Below are 18,385 nucleotides of genomic sequence, written 5' to 3'. Positions count from 1 at the left end.
AGAGGAAGGGCCCTGGGGACACTGGTCTGGCCCCGGGCATGGGTCCTATGGCCAAACCCAAATTGAGGCCAGGGCCGGGGTTCGGGAGGAGTCTGGTCGGACAGACCTGGTCACTGGTGCCTGGTCCTTCAGCCACCAGACCCACGGGGAGTCCTCTCCATTACCAGAGGACAGAGGAGGGCACGAAAGCAGCCACACCTGGGGTCCCGTTCCTACAGAGCCGTCTCTGAGCGTCGCAGGACCGGCCTGCGGCTGGCTGGCATGGGAAGAGCTCGCAATGGGCGTCACATTGTTTGACCCCTCTGAGGCCCCAGCAGGGAGGCGGGCCGGCACAGACCTGCCACCGGCATTTGTGGGGCTTGGGCCACGAGCGGAGGCCGGCGTCCGTGGCTCAGTGTAGCCGCACCAGTGTTCCCGCGCAGGCCCATAGCTTGCCCGCGCGGGTGAGCCCGAGGCTGGTGGCCCCCCCCCACCCCCCCGCCCTTGCCAGCCTGCTGCCTATAAACCCAGGCAGGCGTGGAGCTGAGCCCGGGTCGGGGCTCCGGCCCAAACCCAGGCGTCGCTCCGCAGTGGTGGCCGTTCCGGCACCTCTCCAGATTCCCCTACCGGAGCTAGGGCAGACGACACGGGGGCCACCGGGGCCCGACCGCCTGGCACCTGCTCTGTGTGACATAGGTGACGTCTCTCATAGACTCGTTCGGCCCCCGAACTTGAAGGGGCCCCGTGGCCAGGTGCCCCTGTGGTCCGCCTCACTGCCAGCCTGGCGGGCTGCCTCCACCTGGGGGGCTTCCTGGAAGGCCGGGGTGGGGGGTGGCCAGGAGCAGCTTCTCGGACACAGCCTGTCACCGAGTGCTCTTCACAGTCGTACTGCGGGCAGTTTTACCGGGACCACTGCCACGGGCTGGGCACCTACCAGTGGCCCGACGGCTCCAGCTTCACTGGCATGTTTTACCTCAGCTACCGAGAGGGCTACGGCACCATGTACCTGAAGACCAGGCTCTTCCAGGTGAGGGGGCGGGGCCACAGGGGAGAGGGGGCGGGGCCGCCTGTGGGGTGGGGGTGAGGGGGCAGGACTACCCCAGGTGCAGGTGAGGGGGCAGGGCCACGGGGGTGTGAGGGGCGGGGCCACCAGGGGAGGGGGAGGGGCCGCCAGGGGGTGAGGAGGTGGGGCAGACCCTGGGGGGGCGGGTGAGGAAGGGTGAAGGAGCGGCCCCCCACCAAGGGGTGTGTGAGTGTGGAGGAGGGTGAGGGGGCGGGGCGCCCCTGGTGGGGGGAGGTGTGGGGGTGTGAGGGGGCAAGGCTGCCCCAGATGTGGGTGACAGGTGAGGCCGCCCTGGAGTTGGGGGTGAGGGGGGAGGGTCACCCCGGGTGCAGAGGAGGGGGCGGGGCCGCCCCTGATGCAGATGACGGGCGGGGCTCTGTGTGCTCAGGCCACTGGACAGAAAGATACTTAGTTCCTGGGGAAGTTTATTCGTGGAGCAAGTGGTAACTTCCTTATTTTTAAAGATCGTTAACAGTACCAATAATAAGGTTCGTGAAAAGAAAAGGAACAAGAATGAGAAGACAGGATGCTTCGTGACCCCGTTTTCCAGAGCAGGGAGTTGTGTATCCTTTAGATTAAACTGCAAATGCACCGTAATATTTACTTTTTTATACATAAGCTGGATCATTCCACATAGATTGTCTTGAAGTTTGACTTTATTTGTGGAGGACATTCCTGGTTTTGCAGAAACAGTTGCCTTCCCTCCTTTTATTTCCGGACGGCGTAACTTAGGGTACAGTCCACCCCCTTGAGTGTGCAGCTGTGAAGGTTTTCACGAGCGTGGAGTTGTGTGAGTGACTACTACTGCCGTCAATGTACAGGACGGCTCCTTCTCTGCTCCTGCCGGTGCCCCTTTGGGACCGGTCTCTCCTCCCACCCCAGCCCTGGCCAGTCGCTTTGCAGATGATTTGCCTTTGCAAGAATACCAGGCTAGTGAGATACAGTAGGTAGACTTTTGAGGCTGGTGCCCTTCACTTAGCGATCGTATTGAAGATTCATCTGCCTTGTGGTGAGTCCGCAGCTCCTTCCTTAGCGCTGAGCACTGTTCCGAGTGCACGGCGCCGTTCTCCATTCCCGGCTGACAGACGCTTGTTTCCAGCTTTTGTTGATTACGAATCAAGCTGCTGTAAACATTTACATATGGTGTTTTGTGTGCGTGTTCGTGTGCAAGCATTGTACCCCGTCCGAGCCCCTAATATATGCTGGACTCCATCTCCAGCCCCACCCCCTCAGCTCTCGGTGACGCTGCTCCGCTTTTCATCACAACGTCCCCTTTTCCGTTGTTTCAGATCAGTGGAATGGGTGTTCCTGCATGTTCGATTTCTCTGGCTTAGGGCGTGATTCTTTTGAGATTTGTGCGTATTTGCATATGGCAGCAATTTGTTTCTTTTGCGGTGAGGTAGTAGTCCGTTGTGTGGATTCGAGACACGTGTTTTACTGATTCGCCAATAGCTACATGTTTGAGTTCTTTCAAGTTTTTGGTTATTATGAGTAAAACTGCTAAAAATGTTTGATTCCAAGTCTTCATGTGCACACACGCCTGTCTTTTCATTTGGGTAAATACTTCGAGTGGGATCGCTGGCCGTAGGTGACGTGTATGGCAAGTTTCGTAAGAAACCTCCGAAGGGTTTTCCAAAGTGGTTGTGCCGCTTTCCATTTCAGCCACCAAATACAAAGGTAGTAGTTGCTCCACACCTTTGTCAGCACTTGGCGTTGTCTATTATTTTCATTTCAGCCACTCGTGGGGCGCCTGGGCAGCTCAGTCAGGTAAGCATCTGACTTCAGCTCAGGTCATGATCTCTTGGTTTGTGGGTTCGAGCCCCACATCGGGGCTGTGCTGACAGCTCAGTCTGAAGCCTGATTTGGATTCTGTCTCCCTCTCTTTCTGCCCCACTGCTCATGCTGTATCTCTGTCTCTCAAGAATAAATAAACATTAAAAAAATTAATTTTAGGGGCGCCTGGGTGGCGCAGTCGGTTAAGCGTCCGACTTCAGCCAGGTCACGATCTCGCGGTCCGGGAGTTCGAGCCCCGTGTCAGGCTCTGGGCTGATGGCTCGGAGCCTGGAGCCTGTTTCTGATTCTGTGTCTCCCTCTCTCTCTGCCCCTCCCCCATTCATGCTCTGTCTCTCTCTGTCCCAAAAATAAATAAAAAACGTTGAAAAAAAAATTAATTTTAGCCACTCGTAGGCTTATCGATTTTTCTTTCCCTGGTTCTTGCTTTTTTACGCCCTAGTTATGCAATTTTAGCTTAATCCAAGTTTCCTCAGATTTTCGTCTGTGTTCTCTTCTGCATGTCATGGTTTTGGCTCTGACATTTAGGTCTGGGATCCGTTCTGAGTTAATGTTTGCACTGCACGTGAAACAACGGTTGGCTGGGCCTCCTCCCCTCCCCCGCCTCCACCTGTAGGCGGCCGGCTGATCCGGTGCCATCGGTCGAGAAGACTGTCATTTCTCTACTGCTGCTTTCGTACCTTTGTTAAGAACCACACTCGGAGACACGTGTCTGGCCGCCTCTCTTCATGTGATGTCGGGACTGATCCGTGGGTGCCGGTGTCTGCAGTCCTTGTCCGTCGGTTCCGACGGCCTCCTCACCTTACTTGTGGTGATTTTGGACAATATCGCTGGACCGATTTTGGACAAGATCGCTGGACCGTCATTTCATTAGAGGGCGCAAGTTGGTGACACCCTAAATCTACGATCCCTCCTTCATTTATTAACTAGAGTTCTTTTGTCGACGACAGCCTTCATCAACCGTTTGGTCACTTTGAGGTAGTTTTATGGGGAAGGCGAAATGACACTTGATCTTTTCCTTTTTTGCCCCTCGTCAGGGTAACAAGCGGATGACTACCTAACACTCTTCAATGGCGATCGGTGGAGCTTACTCGGGTTTTTTTTTGTTTGTTTGTTTTTCGGATCTGTAGAAACTCACGGATTTTAGTCTATTTGGTGTATCTCAGTACATTGTGGTTGTTATGCTTTTGGATGCCCAAATTGTCACTCTTTGGTCGGGGGAGTTTGGTTTTTGCTTCAGTTTGGTTCTTGCCGTAGGCATAGCTCCACCAGGTGCTGGTGGTTTTCTTGCCTTTTGTTGGGGCAAGGAGACCCCAGCTCATCCCTACACTTCCTGCCCTGGTCCCAGGATTGACTCTTGATCTGGCCTGGTGCCTAGATGGGGCGCGGTGTGGAGAAACCACCGTTTGGGTGCTTGTGACTATCGTGTTGGCTGGTTTTCATTGGTAGGCTTTTTCAGTAGCAGATCTAGATTTGTTCTTTTTTTTTCTCTAAATGAGAAAAGACACCGTCGGTTCATACGGACGTCTCCAGCTCCAGTTTGGGAATACGGGGCTTTTTACTCAACAGCCATGGTGTCGTATTTGCACGTCTTTCCAATTAGTCTTCAAAATCTTTGTTTCTAACGTTAGCAAATTTCCGATTTATTTCCCCCCGTGAAGTACGTATGACGGTTTCAGAAGGACGGCGTAGCATTAGCTCCAGCGCCGTGGCTCCTGAAACAACTCAGGGCTCCTTTCCTGCCTTTTGTCCCTGGGACCCATCCCACCGGGAAGGTGGAATCCAGTCACGTGAGCTACTGTCCGTCCGTCCGTGCTGCCTGGAGGTAGAGCTAGGTTCACTTGTGTTGTTTTCATTGTTTAGGATTTGATTTTTACCATCTTGCTTTAATTTACTTTGGTAATTCAGTAAAAAACGGATATTTTTCTGAAGGCAAATCCAGCAAACAGGGTCCCCCCACAGGAGTCCAGCTTCCACGGTTTCTATCCGGAGACCTCTCTCGTCACCGGGGATCGTTTGTACAGCTTCCTCTTTGCATTTACACACCAGGAGCACACGTGCGCACACGTTCCTCCCGGCGTAGGCAGTGGGACGTGCACCCTGCACGCTTCCCTGGGCCGCCTGTGGTTGCCCTTCCTTCCGACAGCCCAGACCCCCTCCTCACTGCTCGGGAAGGGCCAACCACACGCGCACTTTCCTCCGGCCTTTGTGGTGCCGAGGGGCGCCGTGGTGACGGTCTCGCCGGTTAATGGTTCCACGCTTTTGTCGGTGATCTTCGGGATACGTTCCTAGAGGGGGATTGTTTGGTCACAAAGTAAATGATATCAAAGGCAATTTTTTAAGCCTGTGGCGTGTAGCGTCCTGGAGACACGTTCTCCTTTCTTTAACCGTCGACGTTACTGCCATTATATTTTACTAGTAACGTAACCGTTAGCGTTATTAAGAGCTTGCTGCTAGACGTACTGTTGTGAACGTATGTGTGACTATAGCTTTGATCACGTTAGGATCGTTTCCTTACGATGTTAAGGAGATTATGTCCTTATGATAGAATCCTAGAAATGGAGCTCTTGGGTCAGCTCTTGGGGCATGAACGCCTTTGGTCTCCGCACAGACCCCCAGCAGCTGCCTTTCCGACCGCCTGCCTCCCTGCACCCCCTTTCCTTGCCCCGTCCACAGTCTTCCTTGGCCCATCCATCCTGTGGCTTCCGCCGCCTCGGTGACGCTCCAGCGCTGCCAGGATGAATGCGCACCGCCTCCCCCCGGCCCCCGACCCTTTCGCAGACGGCGGTGGCACTCGGTGCCCTGCTGCCACTCGGCAGAGTCTCCCGGAAGTGCCTCTGCCGTCCCCACCCAGCTGCTTTGCACAATGAAGTCCTCCTTGGCGTGTCTTACTGTTCCTCGCATGTTCTTTCCTCCGCTCTAGACTGTGAACTTCTTGTGGGGGACTGTGTAGCTCAGAGACTTACACCCCAAGTAAGTCTGCAGGCCCGGGGCTCTGAGATAGGGGCCCTGTCCCAGGGTCCCAGGCGAGGGCGTGGCACCAGGGAGTGACACGGAGGGCCCCGCTGCGGCTCCCAGTGACCTCCAGATGCCCTTCAGAGCCAGCTCTCCTGGGAAGCCGGGCCCCTCTCCGAGCTTCCCGTCCCTTTTTGTGGGCCCAGCATTACCTTTCATCCAAGGCCCTCTTGGCCCTCCCCTCGCCACACATCCCCCACCCAGCACAGACCGCCCCACCCAGCGGAAGGGCCTCGAGAGGCCCAGAAATCACTGCACTCTGCTGGGTTCATGGGAAGCGGGGGGGTTAGCTCCCTTTCCCCCCTCCCTCCGCCCGTCTCCTCAGGTCACACCTGCCGGAGTCTCTCTGACCCAGGGCCCCGCATCTCCGCTGCCCCGGGTGGCTGGGCTGGGCCCACAATGTCACTGCTACAAGGGGTTCCCTGAAATGAGCCCACACGTGGTATCCCTGACACGCTTCCGCCTTGAGAGCCCCGGTGATGTCCCCACCTTACCGGTAAGGCCACTGCTGACCACCCCGGGTCCGAAGCACCTTTCTCCCCCAATGCATTCCATATTTACAGGTTTGCTCTGGGACACCATGCCGGGTGCATACTCGGCCTCCGTAAGTATTTGTTGACTGAATGAAGACGTTTCTCCTGGAATTTTGTTTTTCTTTGATTTTGAGAAAACGGTTGCAAAGCTTAGGGCCCTGCTGAACGACGTCTCTTGCCCTGGTGACTTTCATTTCGCAGGGGCTGTACAAAGCGGACCAACGGTTTGGGCCGGGCGTGGAGACCTACCCGGACGGCAGGCAGGACGTCGGGCTGTGGGTCCGGGAGCACCTCATCAAGCTGTGCACGGAGGTTCCCCGCAGCTTCTCCATCCACAACTACCCCGAGTACTCGGGCTTCCTCACTCACTCTCCTGCTAGACTCAGCCTCTCGGATGAGGAGAAGGTGGACTGGGACCAGCCAGAGGGACAGGACCCCTTTTTCTACGACTATAAGCGGTTTCTTCTGAACGATGACCTGACTCTGCCTCCAGAAATGCACATTTACTCGACCGACAACAGCCACCTGCCCATGACCTGCTCTTTCCGCAAAGAATTGGACGCCCAAATCTTCCTTAATGACATTCCTCCATCTGCTGAGGATGAAGAGCCCTGGTTTATAAAAAATGAGACCCCTCTGATGGTCAAAATCCAGAAGCAAACCTACAAATACAGGTAACTTGCCCCATCTTTCTTTCCCTCCCATGACGGGCCCGTGCTCGGGGCTGGGCTCCTGGGGGGCCTCTGGCCCCTGGCTGAGTGACTCGCGGGGTTATTTCTTGGGTTCACGTAAAGGTGCTTCTCCTGTTTGAGGCAGTGCAACGACGAAGGGGGAGGGAGAGCCGTGCGGGGCCGGTGAGCCGGGACACACGCCCCGGGTTGCGAGCATGCAGGTGCAGGCGGGTGCTGTGGCATCGATGTCTGCACAGGGGCCCGGGATCCTGCTCACCTGCTCTCGGGAGAAGGAGCGGTCAGGAGGTTGCTGGGGAGCACGGAGTGAGGGCGGTCCCTAGAAGAGTGTAGAGCCTTGGGAGGAGCTGTGGAATAGGGTCAGCCGGGTTGATGGAGCCGAGTTCAAATCCTGGCTCTGAGACCTTGCGTGTGTTTGCTCTGTGCAGGTCGGAGCCCGTGCTCCAGCCTCTGTGGGTCATGTCGGCTCACGAGGTGTACACGAAGAGATGTATGGGAGCAGGTCTGAGCCGAGAGCCGAGGGTGGGAGAGCCGGGTGGGGGCGGGCTGGGGGCGGGCTGGGCCTCTGGCTTCCCGACGTCTGGGAAGGCGTGGAGTGCTCCGTTGGTCTCCCAGCACCAACCCAGTCCAGCCCGGAAAAGTAGGCAGCCACCTGATGAAAACTGATTTTTTTAAGTTAAAAATTTTAAGAATGTTTTCATTTACTAAACTTTGTCCTCAGATATAACTAGAGTATTTTAGAATCCAGGTTTTGTAAGCACAAGTGGTTACTTATGCATTCATATACCCACCCATCCATGTACCGCCCCTCCATCCACCCGCCCACCCGCCCATCCACCCCTCCATCTGTCCATCCACCCACCCACCCATCCATCCATCCACCCACCGCTCCATCCACCCATCCACTCCTCCATCCCTCCACCCCTTCACCCCTCTACCCATCTACCCACCCCTCCATCTACCCATCCACCCACCCACCCACCCACCCATCCATCCATTCATCCCTCCCTCCACCCCTTCACCCATCCACCCATCCACCCATCCACCCATCCACCCATCCACCCATCCACCCATCCCTGTATCCACCCATCCATCCACTCACCTGCCCATCCACCCATCCAGCCATCTACCCCTCTGTCCACCCACCCACCCACCCATCCATCCATCCATCCATCCATCTCTCCACCCCTCCATCCCTCCATCTATCCACCCATCCACCCATCCATCATTCAGACATCAACTGAGCCAGTAATTGTGGATAAGTGTTGGGTACAGAAGCTGCCATAAATCTATAGTTCTTGACCATGAAGGAGGTTATGTGTGCACAGGAGGCTGAAGTACGTGGTGGTGAATGGGCCATGGGACTTGCAAACTCTCTACTCAAATAGCAGAGTGAGTGAGAAGTGGATGTGAGTGCTTGGTGCTGAGTGCCGGACCCATGTGTATCCCTGGCCTCCTTCCCGCCCGGGGTCCCTCCCTTGAGAACCCCTTCCCCAGCACAAATGGAGAGACTGATGAACCAGGGATGCCCAGGGTCCCCGCTGTGTCTCCAGGAACAAGAAGGCCCACACCAGCTGGAACATGGGTGCCATCTTGGAGGGGGACCGGAGCGGCTTTGCGCACCATGGGCCCAAGGAGCAGCTTTCCAAGGAGATGATCCTGCGGGCCGAGGAAGGGGACTACGACTGGGTCTACCGGATCCTCAGGGATGACCTCGCCAGCGCCGATGTGGCCGATGCCAAGGGCTACACTGTGCTCGCTGCGGCCACCGTGAGTCCCAGTGCCGGGTCGCCTCCCCTCAGTGGGGCCACCGTCCTCCAGCAGGGGCCTTGCCGGGATGCCTGCCGTCCTTGTGAGGCTGGCCTTCTCCCTCCAGGTTCACTGTCACACTGACATTGTCAACCTTCTGCTGGACAGCGGGGCCGACGTGAACAAGTACACGGACGAGGGCCTCACGCCGCTCAGCATGTGCTTCCTCCTCTACTACCCGTCCACGTCCTTTAAGCCCAACATCGCTGAGAGGATGGCGCCCAAGTCCCACGTCAGCCCCGTGGCCCTGCGGCTCCCAGCACCGTGCCCCGTCTACTATCCGCCTGTCCGTCTCTCCACCCAGCAGTGCGCCTCCCCCTGCCTTGCACAGGTCAGGTTCAGATGGGGTGAGCAGACACTGAGGCCTGCGGGCGGGGAGTCGGAGCGGGGGACGGGGCCGGCATGACATCTAGGGATGTGTGTCCCACGTGAGCCCCATGCGCAGTGGTTGGGGCTCTGAGACCCCTCCTGCGGGCTTCAGGGAAGGAATCACAGGGTCGGGGAGTGAGGGAAGGAGTGAGGCCCGCCTTTGCCCATCGTGAATAATGTCGCCTGGAGCTTCCCCAGGCAGGCATTGGTGTGAGCTGCTCCCGGTGGTTTTGGGTGTAGGCCCAGCAATAGGATGGCTGATCACACGGAGGTCCCGTGTCTCATTCACTGAGGAACCACTCTGTCGCCACGGTGGCATCTCTTGGCGCTTGGTTCCAGTGCGGACTGGGGGCCTCCCAGCCCGGGGCGGGCGATGCCCAGGGGCTGGCTCCCTACAGCACAGGGCACCCTGGTGTCTGTCTTCTGAGCACCGGCCTGAGGGGCAGTGCCTGCAGGGGGCACGCTTCCGCCCCTCAGGAAACCCTGGACCCTAACTGTCAGCCCCGCGAGGCTGCCCGGCCTTGACAGCTGCCGAGAAAGCCTTCGGAGGGGCTGGGGCTTTCTCTGAGCGTGGTCGGGGCCCCTCCCGGGTGGGTGAGGGGACGGCACTGGACAGTGTCCCCTTGGTGGGGTCCTTCCCTCACCTCATCGCGGGCTCCTGAATCTCTTCCTCGGGGAAAGGCTCTTACTGCACCCTGGCCTGTGCCCGTGGTGCACAGCCTCCCTCAGCTGCCAGACACTCCCTGAACCTCTGCCTCTCCAGGGCCCCGGCTCTCCCTGGCCTGTGGTTCTTGACGTGTGGCCGCACCAGGTCATCAGAGTCCAGGGCGGGTGGGGGCACACCGGCCGGGGCCCCATTGTGTGTGGTGAGCAGGTGCACGCCGGGAGCCCGCCGGAGGCCCTGCTGCCCTGGATGGTCCTGTGTGCGGGAGGCGGGGCGGGGGGGGGGCGGGTGGTCGCTGGGAGGAGGGAGGCGACATCCCTGCAGGAAGACTGCGGTGGAGGGTTTGTTTTCGTAGCAGTGTTAACGTGTGCCTTGTGAGTGCCCTCTCCTTCCTGGTCAGAGGTTGTTAACTCAGAGTCACGACCAACTTTCAGTTTCAATGTGATCATAGGAACGGGGACGGGGGGAGGAGACTGTGTCGGTCCTTGTGTTGCCCCTCGGCCGGGAGCTTCTGGGGACGGGGGCTGACTTTGTCGCCACAGCCTCTCCAAGCCCAGAGCATCCTCCGGGGGGACCCTGGCCGCAGGGGAAGCCTCAGTCATTATTGGTGAAGGCAGCGAGAGCCCCAGAAAGGGTTTTATTTGTACGCTTAAAACACTGGTAAAAATCGCTCCTCTCCTCTTCTTTGAAACTTCTTATTCTGGAAAACATGGCACGCACACATTATAAGCGAAGACAGCGGCATGTGCGGGAGCTTGCGGGGACCCGTCACCGAGACTAAGCAGCTGCCAGCACGCGGCTCACGCACCACGTCCACACCCCCGCCTCCCCCGCCAGCTGCGCTCATCTTAGCGTGGATTCCCCATCGGCTCGCTTCAGCCAGAGACGTCGTCTGAAGACACATTCTTCTGTCTCCCTCTCAACACACCGCAGACACTAGCATCTCACCTGAAAACTTTGTTAAGTCCTGTGGGATCCCACCCAGGCAATTTTCCCGGGTTCCCGCGTAGCCTTCCTTTTAGACTGGGGATAAATGAATCGAGACCCAAACAAGTTCACACACCGCACGTGGTTGAGAAGAATTTCTCTCTTCCAGCCCAGGGCAGGCTCCCCGCCCTTTCCCGAGTCCAAGGAACCGGGTGGCTTTCCCGTGCCAGGCCTCACCGGCCGCCTCCGGGTGGGCAGCGTGCCCCTCCGCCACCTGCACCCTGTGCGCACCGTCCCGGCAGAGGGCCCGGCCCACGGAGCCGCCTCCGTCTGCCATCTGGCCCTTCACCGATGTGGGTCGCAGGGGGTAGGGCCCCACTGCCAGGGATCCTGCCTCCCGGCTCTGGGACGGGGCCCAGGATCTGCATCCCTGGCCACGAGGATGCTGCTGGTCCCGGGACCACACCGGGGACGCAGAGGCTGTGCATCGGGCTTGCGGGGCGGCCTCCGCGGGCAGGACCGTAGTGAGCCGCGCTGCTGGTCGTGAGTGTCGCGCAGATGCCTCTAGGAACCACAGTAAAAAGAGGTGGAACAGGTGGAATTAATTTTGACGCATTATATTTCACTGGTGTCTCCACAATTTACCGTTTCATTGGGTCATTAGTGTAAAGACAGGAGGGCAGTCTGCATTCTTTCTCTGGCCACGCACACACCGGTTTGGGATGGGCCTCACGCCGAAAGCTCGGGTGCCACGTGTGGCTGGTGGCTGCCATGTGGCTCAGGTTTCTGTGTGAGGCCCCTGAGATGCGTGCTTCCCTCTCTCGGTTTTTGCAGAGTGCTTTAGCATGGTCAGCTAGAGGCCTTGAAGGTCACTGCCAGCCTTTAGGGCTGGTTCACTGGTTACATAGGATTGTCACTCTGATTTCTTTCCTTTCTTCTAATTTTCTCTCTCTCTCTCTCTCTCTCTCTCTCTCTCTCTGTCCCTCTCTCTTTTGGTACTTTCCAAAGGAAGCTCCAAATATGCCAGTGAATCCCAACCTTGCCTTCTCATTCTCTGAAATGGCCATGGAGTCCATCTGTTTCAAGGACCTGGCGCCCACCCCAGGCAGCCAGGAGCAGATGTCCATCGTGTGGGGCAGCGAGGAGGACCATCTCTCCCCGGGTGCCCGGCTGTCCCAGGAGTCCCCCGACCTGGGGAGCAGCCCTCGGAAGCAGGACTTGTCACCGTGGGACAGTTCCAGTGACCTGGAGAAGGGGCCGGATGGCACGGAGAGGAGTCTGGACAGGTGCGCGCCGGGCAGCCAGGAGACCGACTTCGAGTCCGCCGTCTGTGTGCGCAACTTCTCCTTTGGGCCGTCCCGGGACCTCCTGGAGAGGAGCGCCCAGGCCCGCAGCGTGCTGAAGGCCCCCTGCTTCAGTGCCACCGGCTTCGACAAGGGCACCGTGAGGAAGATGGCGCTGGCCGCGGTGGAGTAGGTCGCCGGGGTGTGGGCGGCGGGGCCGAGGGTCACTTCTACGGGTGGATCTCCTGCTCGGTGGGCCAGCATCACCTCCCTGGCCACCAGGAGGAGGTGTTTCCAGAGGTGTGTGTCCCACGCCCCCCGAGCCTACAGGGGTGCGTGGGGCCTGTCCTGCGCGCTGCCTCCAGGGTCTTAACGTGGGCATTCTGTGCATGGCTCAGGGTTGGGGCCTGGGTGTGACCTTAGGGGAACGGTGGCAGTGAGAGGCTAGGAGATGTGCCCTGTGGCTTCCAAGGTGCAGGTGCTCATATACATGTGCCCCCCACACACACCTGAACACCCGCACACACTCACATGCACCTGCACACGCCCGCGGACACGCACTCTCCCAACCCGCACCTGCACAGCCACGTACACTCCTATATACCTGCACACGTATGTGCCCAGTGTGTGTGTATACGTGTGTGCATGTGGATGCGTGTGGTAGCCATGTATGGGTGTGTGTGTGCGAGTGTGCTGTGTGCGTATATGTGCGTACGTGTGTTCTCTGTGTGGCACGTGCCCGTGTGTATGTATACACGTGTGTGTGGTGTGCACGTGTGTGGTCGTGCACGTCGTGTGTGACGTGCGTGTGTGTACGTGTGTGTGCTGTGTGTGTGGTACCTGTGTCCCTGTGCAGTGTGCGTGTTGTGGGTGGGCGTGCGTGCCTGCGTGTCTGGGTACAGTGTTGTGCCCTACGTGTGCTGGGTGCTCTGTGTCATCCGCTTACAGCCACCCCAGGAGGGAGGGCTGGTCCCCACCTCACGCCCCGTGTGGCGGATGACCTGAGCAAGGCCGAGTGAGCACCGGACACTGGGGTGGGACGGGGCTGCGTCTGGACTCCAGCCCGGCGGGGGCCGGCTCAGGTGTGGCGACGGCGGGAGCAGCCCTGGTCCAGGGCGGGGACCAGTGGCCTCGGGGAGGCAGGGTCCTGGGCGGTTCCGGGAGAGGCCGTGAATGCTGGGGCTCAGGTGCCACACGTTCAGCGCCCTCCCGAGCCCCCTTTACTGGGGAGCGTCGGTCCCGACTGGGACTGGGGTGCTGTCCCGTGCCTGTCCCCAGCCTGTGACTGTGTCACCCTGGTCCTTTCAGACGCAGAACCAGGTGGCTGACCATCGAGCTGCTGCTGCACCGAGGCGCGGACCCCAACCTGTGCCGCGTGCCCATGCAGGCCCTTTTTTTTGCCGTGAAGGCTGGGGACGTGGCCGGGGTGAGGCTGCTGCTGGAGAACGGGGCCAGGACCGACATCCAGCTCCCGGCTGAGGTAGGACCCGCGGGCTGGGGGTGGGGCCCAGGGGGCAGGGCCGGGCTGGCGGGGGGCCTGTGAGGCGAGCGGTCAGAGGGTGCGGCGCGGCCAAGGCTGGCGGGTTCTTTTGGCTTCAGCCGCCGCCCGGTGTCCCTGTTCAGGGGCAGGCAGGTCTCGTGTGGCCAGCCCCTCGGCCGGACCGCGCACCCCCTCTTTTCTGAGCATCTGGGAGCGTGAGTGCGGGACAGTGGCATGTCCGTGGAGACCCAGGGAACCTCGTGATAATCTTTCAGGTTTACCGATTGGACTCTGCCTTGGGAACTAAGGTCGTAACCTCTCGACATGGCTCCGAATCCGTTCACTTATTCTTGCCTTCGTTCGTTCCCAGTCAAGCGCCTGTTACTTACACAGTCCTCCCTCGGGGGCATTGGGCTTTAGTAAACCGTTGGGGTGGATGGTAGGGGGAGGAGGAGGAGGGTGCCTGTGCCAGGAGAGCGCCTGTGCGCCGTGGACTGATGTCCTCCCGACTCTTCTCCAAGGGCGCCTCCTGTTTCCCCGAGACCCTGCTTTGCGGGTTCCGGTTGCGGGACACGGACGGCCCTGTGCCTCCGCCCCCTCGTGCTGCGTGCTCCTGGCCGGGCTCTCTTCCGCAGTCGGCTGTGCTCCCTCCAGGCTGTCCGGGGGTGTGCGCCTCTGTGTGGCCACCCCGACCAAGCACGGCCCAGCAGCCCGTGGCTCTCCCAGGAGTGGCTGGAGGGTTGCTGTGGGCGGAGAAGGACAGGCCTGGGCGGGGACCGGAGTCAGGAGCCGCGTGACCATCCACCGGTGGCACCCATCCCGTGGAGGCCCGGCAGGAAGGGTGGGGCTTTCTCGCGGGAAGGGCGGGACAGCCGGGCTGTAGTGAGGCTGGCCCCCCAGGGCCCCTCTGCGTCTGCAGGGCTGGTAGATGGAATTGGAGGGTGCGTGTCCGTGGTCCCGTGCAGGCGGGCCTCGATGTCCTGAACGTCACGATGAGGCCCGGATGGTGCTGTGGGGTCTCCGAGAGGTGTGGCGCGGGCGGCCGCGCTCCCACCCTGGACGGGGCTCTCAGCCTGGGGGTTTTGCTCACCTGGGAGCCCGGCCTCACCCCTGCCCGTGTGGCCTCTGCAGCTGGGGGCCCTGACCCCCCTGCACATCGCAGCCGCCCTTCCCGGAGAGGAGGGCGTCAGGATAACGGAGCTGCTCCTGCACACTGTCACCGACGTGGACGCCAGGGTGGCCGACGAGGATGACGTGTACAAGCCGAGCAAGGTGCCCTGTCCTGCCGCGGGGGGCGGGGGTGCCGCGGGACCCAGGAGGTGCCCCTGCACACGGTGGTACCTTTATTGGCCTTACTCTGAACGGGGTTGGCTACTGCTCCGTGTGCCCCAAAGCCAGCGGGGCCCGCCCCAGCGTGTGCGCCCCGCCGACCCTCTCCGGGGCGCGTGGGGGATGCACTGTCGCGCTCGAGAGGGTTTCGCGGGACGGTGCTGGGCCCCGCGGTCTGGGGAGGGATGCTCTTGCTGGCCTGTGGGAACCCGTCTACGTGTGAGTCTGCACCCGCCGGGTCTCCGGCCCAGCCTGGCCGGGCGGGAGCTGAGTGTCTGGGCCCTGGGGGGCGAGGCTCGGGGCCAGCGCTGGTCCCCCCTGTCTGCACAGCTAGACCTGTTGCCTTCAAGCCTGAAGCTCAACAATGAAGCGGGCCCGGCCGGCATCTACCACAGCAGGCCTACGTGTGTGCCGGATGAGGGGGGCAGGACGGCCCTGCACGTGGCCTGTGAGCGTGAGGACAGCTACAAGGTGAGCCGGGCCTTAACGGGGCCGGGCGGCGTGCGTGTGTGGTGTGTGTGCGCACGCGCATCTGAACGTGCGCACGCGCGAGTGCGTGGACGTGGGCATGTGCACGTGCGTTCCGTGTGCGAGCTTGTCCTCGTAGGCCGGTCTGCTTGTGTCTCCGTGTGCACGCGTGAGCAGGCTCTGCCTGTGGTGCTTCGGGGACGCGGGCCCGTGTGTCTGTATGTGGTGGGGGCGGGGCAGGGCAGCGAGCCCACGGCCCCCGTCAGTCACCGTCTCTGACTCGGGACCCCAAGGCTGGGCCTGTCCTGCGGAGCCCTGGGCTTTGACCCTCCGGCGCGGGAGCCTCTCAGAGGAGGCCGAGAGGTGGACCTGGGCGGGGGGAGCCGGGAACCAAACCTCACTCTGTGCTGTAGTGGCCAGTGCAGCCCGGGCCGCTAGGCCTCGGAGCACGTAGTGAACTGAGCCTCCGTTTACGCAGCCACAAGGTGAAAATCGCAGCCGGCTTCTCGGGTCTGTGGCATGGGTGGTTTGCCCCCGCCCAGCGTGGTGATGAGTCATGCTGCCTGTTGCAAGGGAGTGAGGGCCTGCGTGAGGGTGGGCGGGGGGCGAGGGAGCGGAGGTGGGAGGCACCCAGACCCCCCCTGCTTCGTGGCGTCCCTGGTCCGTGCTCCTCGGGCTCCTCCGGCCACTGGGCTGAGCAGAGCCTTCAGGGCTGCCCGCACCCCACGCTAGGAGCAGAGACGGCTGGGCCCCGGGAGGGCAGGCTGACCCGGGCCCGGGCCGCGCGCGCCAGTCCTGGGCTGTGAGTACAGAGCTTCCCACCCCACACGCCTGCATCTTTGCACTGATTACAGATTTGGAAGCGTTACGGGGAAACAAAGCCGGGAGACAGTAGAGGCACCGTCACCATTAGGTCCAGGGTCATTGGGTCATCGCTAGGCCAAGGGCAGATGGCAGCTTCGCGCCCCTGTTGAGAGGTGGGGGCTGCCGCCGTCCAGTCCAGCCGTGCAGTGTTCTGGGGGAGGAGAGGAGGGAGAGCCCCTCAGCAGGTTTGGGCTGGCAGCTGCTTGGCCTGGCCAGGGCGGGAGGGGGAAGGGGCGTGCGCTTGGAGGGAGGCCCGGCCGGTGCACGGGGTCCACACACCTGCAGGGGGAGTCGGGCCCTAAAGAGCGCTCACTCGGGAGTTGAAGCTGCAAGGGCCACTCCTCTCAAGCGCTGCCCTGCGCGGTCCCTGAGCCCTGGAGCCGGGCCAGCCCTGCCGCCACGGTCGTGCGGTCCCGACTCTCCCCTTCCTCTGAAAACAAGCTTCAGGGCAATTTGCGCGCCGCGTGCCCTTCCAGTTTTGCATCAGAAACGATGTGTGTTTGGAAAGCCCCTTCCCAGTTCGAGGATCCACCCCCCGTCCGTTCATCCGTCCCAGATTTGGAAGAGGCAAGGTGCTGGTGTGGAGGAGATAGCAACCAAGCGGCAGACCTGATTTTGTGGCGTTTGAGTTCATGCTCAACGTCCGGTGCTCCTGGGAGTCCGGGCACCTCTGACCTGCCGTCCTGCCTTTCTCCTCACCCAGTGTGCCAGGGACATAGTCCGGCTCCTCCTCTCCCACAGAGCGAACCCCAACGTGCTGTGGAGCGGCCACTCCCCGCTCTCCTTGTCCATCGCCAGTGGCAACGACCTGGTGAGCATGTTCCAAACCCACTGGCGGTTCACCTGCGACGTTTGTGCCGCTCAGCGGCCCCCGCCCTGGTCAGTCTTTGGGATTTGCTGTTGTCGTGGTGGCTTGGAGACGGCACGGGGTAAGGGGCGTGGGGGATCCCCTCTCCAGTGGATGGAGCTCCTCAGAGAAGGGTATAGGAAGGAAGGTGACCGAGTGTCCCAGGCATTGACTCCTCAGTGCACCGGGAAGGGCACCTTGGCCAATGCCCATCTCCTGCTGCTGCCGAGAATGTGTCTGTTCGCCATTAATCCATCCACCTGTCGGTCCGTCCATTCACCTACCCCCACCCATTGGTCTACACATCTCTCCATCTACTCACCCTCTCCCACTCATCCATCCGCCAACCATCCATCATCCATCTTGCCTCCCTCCCTCCCTTCCTTTCCTTCCTTCCTTCCCTCCCTTCCTTTGATCTATAATCCATCCATCCATCCGTTCATCCTTTCACTTCACTGTTATTTTAGAGCATCCACTGTGTGCCAGGCGGGCACCATTCTAGGCATCAGGTGTCAAATATGACAAGGTCTTTGCTCTCAAGGATCCTGTATTCTAGTTGTAGGAGACAGACCACAATCCGGTGTGTCACAGCATTTCAGGCAGTGATGAATGCTACGAAGACAGTAACAGCTGGATAAGGGATAGAGAATGATGAAGGGTTTCCCTGGGGAGGTGACCTGTCAGCAGAGGCCCGGAGGAGACGAAGGCGTTGTTGATGAGGGCTGGTGCACCTGCTCTGTGCCAGGGTGGGTAGGCGGGGCACGGAAGCGTAGAGAGCTGCCCTCTGGGGCAAGGAAGCTCTTGAGAGAGCCCCACGGTGTGTGTCACGTCCAGCCAAGCCGCTCTCACTCCTGGCTTCCTGGTGGCACTCGGGCCAGTGGCTGGGGACCCGGCAGGGAGCGAGTGAGATGTGCCCCACTCTGCGTCTGGTCAGGTGAGCACAGTGGCTCAGGTGCCCGGAGGGCAAAGGCACACGGGTTTCAGGGACGAGGGCTTCCGGGAGGTGCACCAGGCGCCACACTGGCCCCTGGGCCGGAGAGCAGGACACGAGCCAGGAGCACTTTGGAGCAAGCGGACAGCGTGCAGAGAAAGTGCCAGGCCTGGGCTGCCCCGGTGTGCGTTGCAGCCCTTCCTGGGGCCCCCGCATGCCCTCTCCATGCCCTAGCGTTGCGCTCTGAGCCGGGCAGCAGTGAGAGGCCCAGCAAGTGCCCAGGCGGGGCCCCCGTGAGGCCCAGGTGTGGCCGTCTCTGTGCTCAGAACTGTGGGAGCCTTACT

The 18,385-nt window shown here is 60.5% G+C and overlaps 1 protein-coding gene across 6 annotated transcripts in view; it reads left to right on the top strand.

Annotated features, from left to right (window-relative positions):
* The window catches only part of ANKMY1 (ankyrin repeat and MYND domain containing 1), a 43,299-nt gene that overhangs the window by 5,554 nt on the left and 19,360 nt on the right, over positions 1–18,385 (top strand). For 4 of the 6 annotated variants that reach the window (XM_043578366.1, XM_043578361.1, XM_043578363.1 and 1 more), the window contains exons 4-12: positions 863–1,006; positions 6,583–7,055; positions 8,624–8,840; positions 8,947–9,210; positions 11,848–12,311; positions 13,431–13,602; positions 14,734–14,874; positions 15,262–15,402; positions 16,967–17,074. In XM_043578366.1, coding sequence (XP_043434301.1) covers positions 863–1,006; positions 6,583–7,055; positions 8,624–8,840; positions 8,947–9,210; positions 11,848–12,311; positions 13,431–13,602; positions 14,734–14,874; positions 15,262–15,402; positions 16,967–17,074 — 2,124 coding nt within the window. The remainder of the gene's footprint in view (positions 1–862; positions 1,007–6,582; positions 7,056–8,623; positions 8,841–8,946; positions 9,211–11,847; positions 12,312–13,430; positions 13,603–14,733; positions 14,875–15,261; positions 15,403–16,966; positions 17,075–18,385) is intronic. The other 2 variants (XM_043578364.1, XM_043578365.1) reach the window with 2 other exon arrangements.

This window comes from Prionailurus bengalensis, chromosome C1 (assembly GCF_016509475.1).
Source record: "Prionailurus bengalensis isolate Pbe53 chromosome C1, Fcat_Pben_1.1_paternal_pri, whole genome shotgun sequence".
NCBI lineage: Eukaryota > Metazoa > Chordata > Mammalia > Carnivora > Felidae > Prionailurus > Prionailurus bengalensis.
Note: the sequence above shows the minus strand (reverse complement) of the source record. Positions and strands in the feature narration are given on the sequence as shown.